The 3,886-nt window shown below is 43.9% G+C and overlaps 1 protein-coding gene across 1 annotated transcript; it reads left to right on the forward strand.

Moving 5' to 3' along the window:
• Positions 1-1,617: 1,617 nt before the first annotated feature.
• hoxa11a (homeobox A11a) lies at positions 1,618-3,337 on the forward strand (the record flags this gene model as incomplete). Its single annotated transcript, XM_083645713.1, has 2 exons — positions 1,618-2,293; positions 3,105-3,337. 2 exons carry the CDS (start codon positions 1,618-1,620, stop codon positions 3,335-3,337), a joined length of 909 nt encoding a protein of 302 aa, XP_083501839.1.
• Positions 3,338-3,886: the final 549 nt, after the last annotated feature.

Raw genomic sequence — 3,886 nt, forward strand, 5'->3', positions numbered from 1 at the left:
TATACCATGACATTCTAAAATAGATTCCTGAAAACTGTTGCTGGAGTATTTTGAGCATTAAGACAGAGCTATAACAGCTGCAACCATTTTAATATTCTGCGCAGTATTACCATTTTTTAAATAATGTCTGCCTTTTGGATGGAACATAAACATAAAAGTGTCCAGCGAACACCAGCATTTTTGGAAATTTCTACTAATCGGTGCATATAGAGATACTTTTTTTTAAACCAAACCTTAAAGAAATAGCCGTGCGTAAAACTGAACGTGCTTGACTCGTGGTGTTAGAAAAGGGTCCATTAAATGTGAGCGCAAAGCAAAACAGACATGCCAGTAAGAAATATCATCATTTAAGAATAGAAGAAGTTTTATTTTAAACACCCAATAACATATTTCCAATGAAGTAGACCGATGACTGTTTAATATACTCACTTCCACAATCAGCTCATGCATTTTTTATCTATTTACATGTCTCCGGACATTTCTTGGAAGCATCGATCTGGTTTATTCTGTCGCTGCTAAAAAATGCAAAATTAGATTTTTTTGTGTGAAAATGTTTGTTTATTATTTTTTAGATAGCCTAGCTGTTGTTTATTTTAGAGGTATTTCGCCTAAAACGTTTGCCCCGTGGAATCTGTTCGCCCTTAATTAGAAATAGTCATTTGTCATTGTTTTCTGAAATTGTATGGATCGAGTTTTCTTCAATGCGCGTTTAGTCATCTTTTCTAAAACTGCCTTTGTTTGGTCACTGTTTGGCCGATTCCGACACATGACTGCAGCCATGCATGCAGGTCGAAACATATAGGCCTACTTGTTACTTTGAACATGACCCTGATAACCAAATGTCCAAGTGAGCCAAATGCTATGTTGTAAACCACCAACTAATGATTAGGCCTAGTAAACATTTTTAAAAGCAGACTTCAAAGATTAACTCGTTGTCCTCTTCCTCCTATAGGCTACATGCCTATACAGTAAGACTGGGTTAGTTAATGTTGTCTGGGACAAGTAATTTAGCTGAATCTGCTTAAAACTGCCTGCTAAATAAAATCACGAAACACCATGGAATTTGATAAAGCCTAAAATACGCACAGACTCGTCTCCAGAACCAGATTGAATGTCGAAACGCACATAGCATCTGCGAAATTGATATTGATATTGGGCTAAACCTTCGATTGCAATCCGTCATGTGACTTCCTTTTAACAACCAGCATCCAATTATAGCTTTTTTCTTCCTCTGACTTCGCTGCATGTTAAGGAATTCATTTTTAGACCGACATGGCGATAAACCACCAATGTCAAGCTTCAGGACATACAGCAGTCATGTCTCTTACTCACACTCTCTCTCTTTCTCTCTCCTTCCTACACACACACACACGCGCGCGCGCGCTCGGCGCGCGCCCACACACAAGCTGAAAATCTGTCAATTTCTGCCGCGGGTCACGTGACCTCCTCCTCCGTGGAGTGGATGGAGATGGCTCTCCACGTCAGCTTACGTCTCCAAATTTCTGCCTAGCGAACCTGCTTCAAAGAGGCAATAGCCACGGCGCTTCAGAGCCATGTTCAGGGCGGCTATAGAGGAACCAATCCCCCACATAGAGTTATAGTAGAGGGTGAACTACGATGATGGATTTTGACGAGAGGGTCCCCGTCGGATCGAACATGTATTTGCCCAGTTGCACTTATTACGTCTCGGCGGGGGCTGACTTCTCCGGTCTGCCCTCGTTTTTGTCCCAGACCCCGTCCACCCGTCCCATGACATACTCCTACTCCTCTAACCTGCCGCAGGTCCAGCCCGTCAGAGAGGTGACGTTCAGGGACTATGCCGCCATTGACGCGTCCGGCAAATGGCCGCACCGGGGAAACTTGCCCCAGTGCTACCCCACCGCGGAGGACATGGTGCACCGGGACTGTCTGTCCGCGCAGACGGCCGTCGTGGGGGACATGTTCGGCAAAAACAGCCCCGCCGCTGCCGCTGCCGCCTACCACCACCATCACCACCACCACCACACTGGCGCCGGCTCCGCTGCCTCCAATTTCTACGGGAACGTGGGCAGAAACGGCGTGCTGCCCCAAGCCTTCGACCAGTTTTTCGAGACTGCGTACGGCAACGCGTCGGAGAGCTCCTCGGCAAATGACTACTCAGGCTCAGGGGACAAAGCGGCGGCCAAGCAGCCGAGCTCTGCGCCCCCGGAGGAGGTACCGTCGTGCCGGGACACCGAGGAGAAGGAGCCGCGGGATGAGACGAGCAGCCCGGAGTCATCTTCCGGCAACAATGAGGAGAAATCCAGCAGCAGCAGTACGTATTAAAGTCAGCGCCTTGGTTATGAGAGAAAGTTTGCAATCTAGCGCGCTGCTGTTAAAATTTTTATATGCTGTTTTATAAGCATATAAGGTTTATAGAGGGCCTGTAGACCCCCCCTCCCTCCCCCCAACAAAACTTTGTTATAAACTGCAGGATCACGTGTTTGGAATTGAAATTGGCCGTGAAAGACAGGCCAGTGATTTTTCTATAGCCTAACACTCCCTGAAGTTTTCAAAAAGCACTCAGTTATTAATGTGAATACATACTGGAACTGTACGGTCCCACATTAATTCCGCCTATCATAAATGTGCTTGTTTCACGGTTTCTTAGCGTTAAATGAGCACTTGCATGTAATGAGCGTGGTGCCTCGGTTTAGCTCGTATGAGCTCTTGTGTTAAAGCTATTATGGACTGCACATTTTCCCTTGAAAATGTCTTATAACACCTACATTTTCATATAACATTATGAAATAAAACGTGTTCTCCTGTAGCCTACACCGTGCTGGTGGCATTTGAATGTGAGCTTGTTGTTTTTCCTTGCTGGAAAAGGTCAAAGCCCAAGTGTATTGTCTAGCAGGCGATCCAGCAGCAACTGGTCTTGGTTGTCTTTCCAAGTGTAATATTATATGACTACAAACGACAATTGAAAAAAAATGAAATAGGTTATTGATGCATTATAGAAGAATTTCGCCCGTGCGTAATCTTGGTAATCAAGGCGTATAAATCTTTTTGTAACAAAGTCATAGGTAATTTGAGCTGTTTATATTTTCTGTGACCGGCATACTCTCCTCTCTCCCCCCTTCCAGATGGACAGAGGACCCGTAAGAAAAGGTGCCCTTATTCCAAATATCAGATCAGAGAACTTGAACGAGAATTTTTTTTCAGTGTGTACATTAACAAGGAGAAACGCCTGCAACTGTCTCGGATGCTCAACCTCACCGACCGACAAGTGAAGATTTGGTTTCAGAACCGACGCATGAAGGAGAAGAAATTGAACAGAGACAGATTACAATATTATACATCTAATCCTCTACTTTAGGGGTTAAAATACAACCACCACAGCTGTAATCATCTGCTGTGGGACTGACTGCGTTTACAGACATGGCTCACTAGCTGTGACTTTCCAGTGTACATTGTGTACCACAATGGCAGCGACAGCAGCAACAACAACTCAATGGCTAATTTCAAGTTCGAGGACAACTTCCCGTCATTTGACTCATTATAAGAGTGGGCATGAATTAAGACAGTCCAAGGACTTTGATTTCGCTCTTCTGACTTGGTTTGAAAATGTATAAACGAATTTTGCCCTCATTGTGCTGGTGAAGGCCTATGTTAATATTATTGTGACTCACAGACGCCTTTCTTTCTTTTCACGCGGATAAATTTGCAGTCTGTAATTGACTGTCCCAGTGTATTTTGTAATCAAAAGTTGTATTCTACTTTTTTCTGTTTTTAAATCAGAAAAGTGCTAACGTGTATGGTGGATTTATGATGGCGAATATGTGACGTTAATAATTAAGACTATAAGAACTTTGGTGTGACCAAATAATGAGTCTGAGCGGATGAGAATGTAATGTGTTTCTGTTTT

The sequence above is a fragment of the Poromitra crassiceps genome, assembly GCF_964638095.1.
Source record: "Poromitra crassiceps genome assembly, chromosome: 11".
NCBI classification, from domain to species: domain Eukaryota; kingdom Metazoa; phylum Chordata; class Actinopteri; order Beryciformes; family Melamphaidae; genus Poromitra; species Poromitra crassiceps.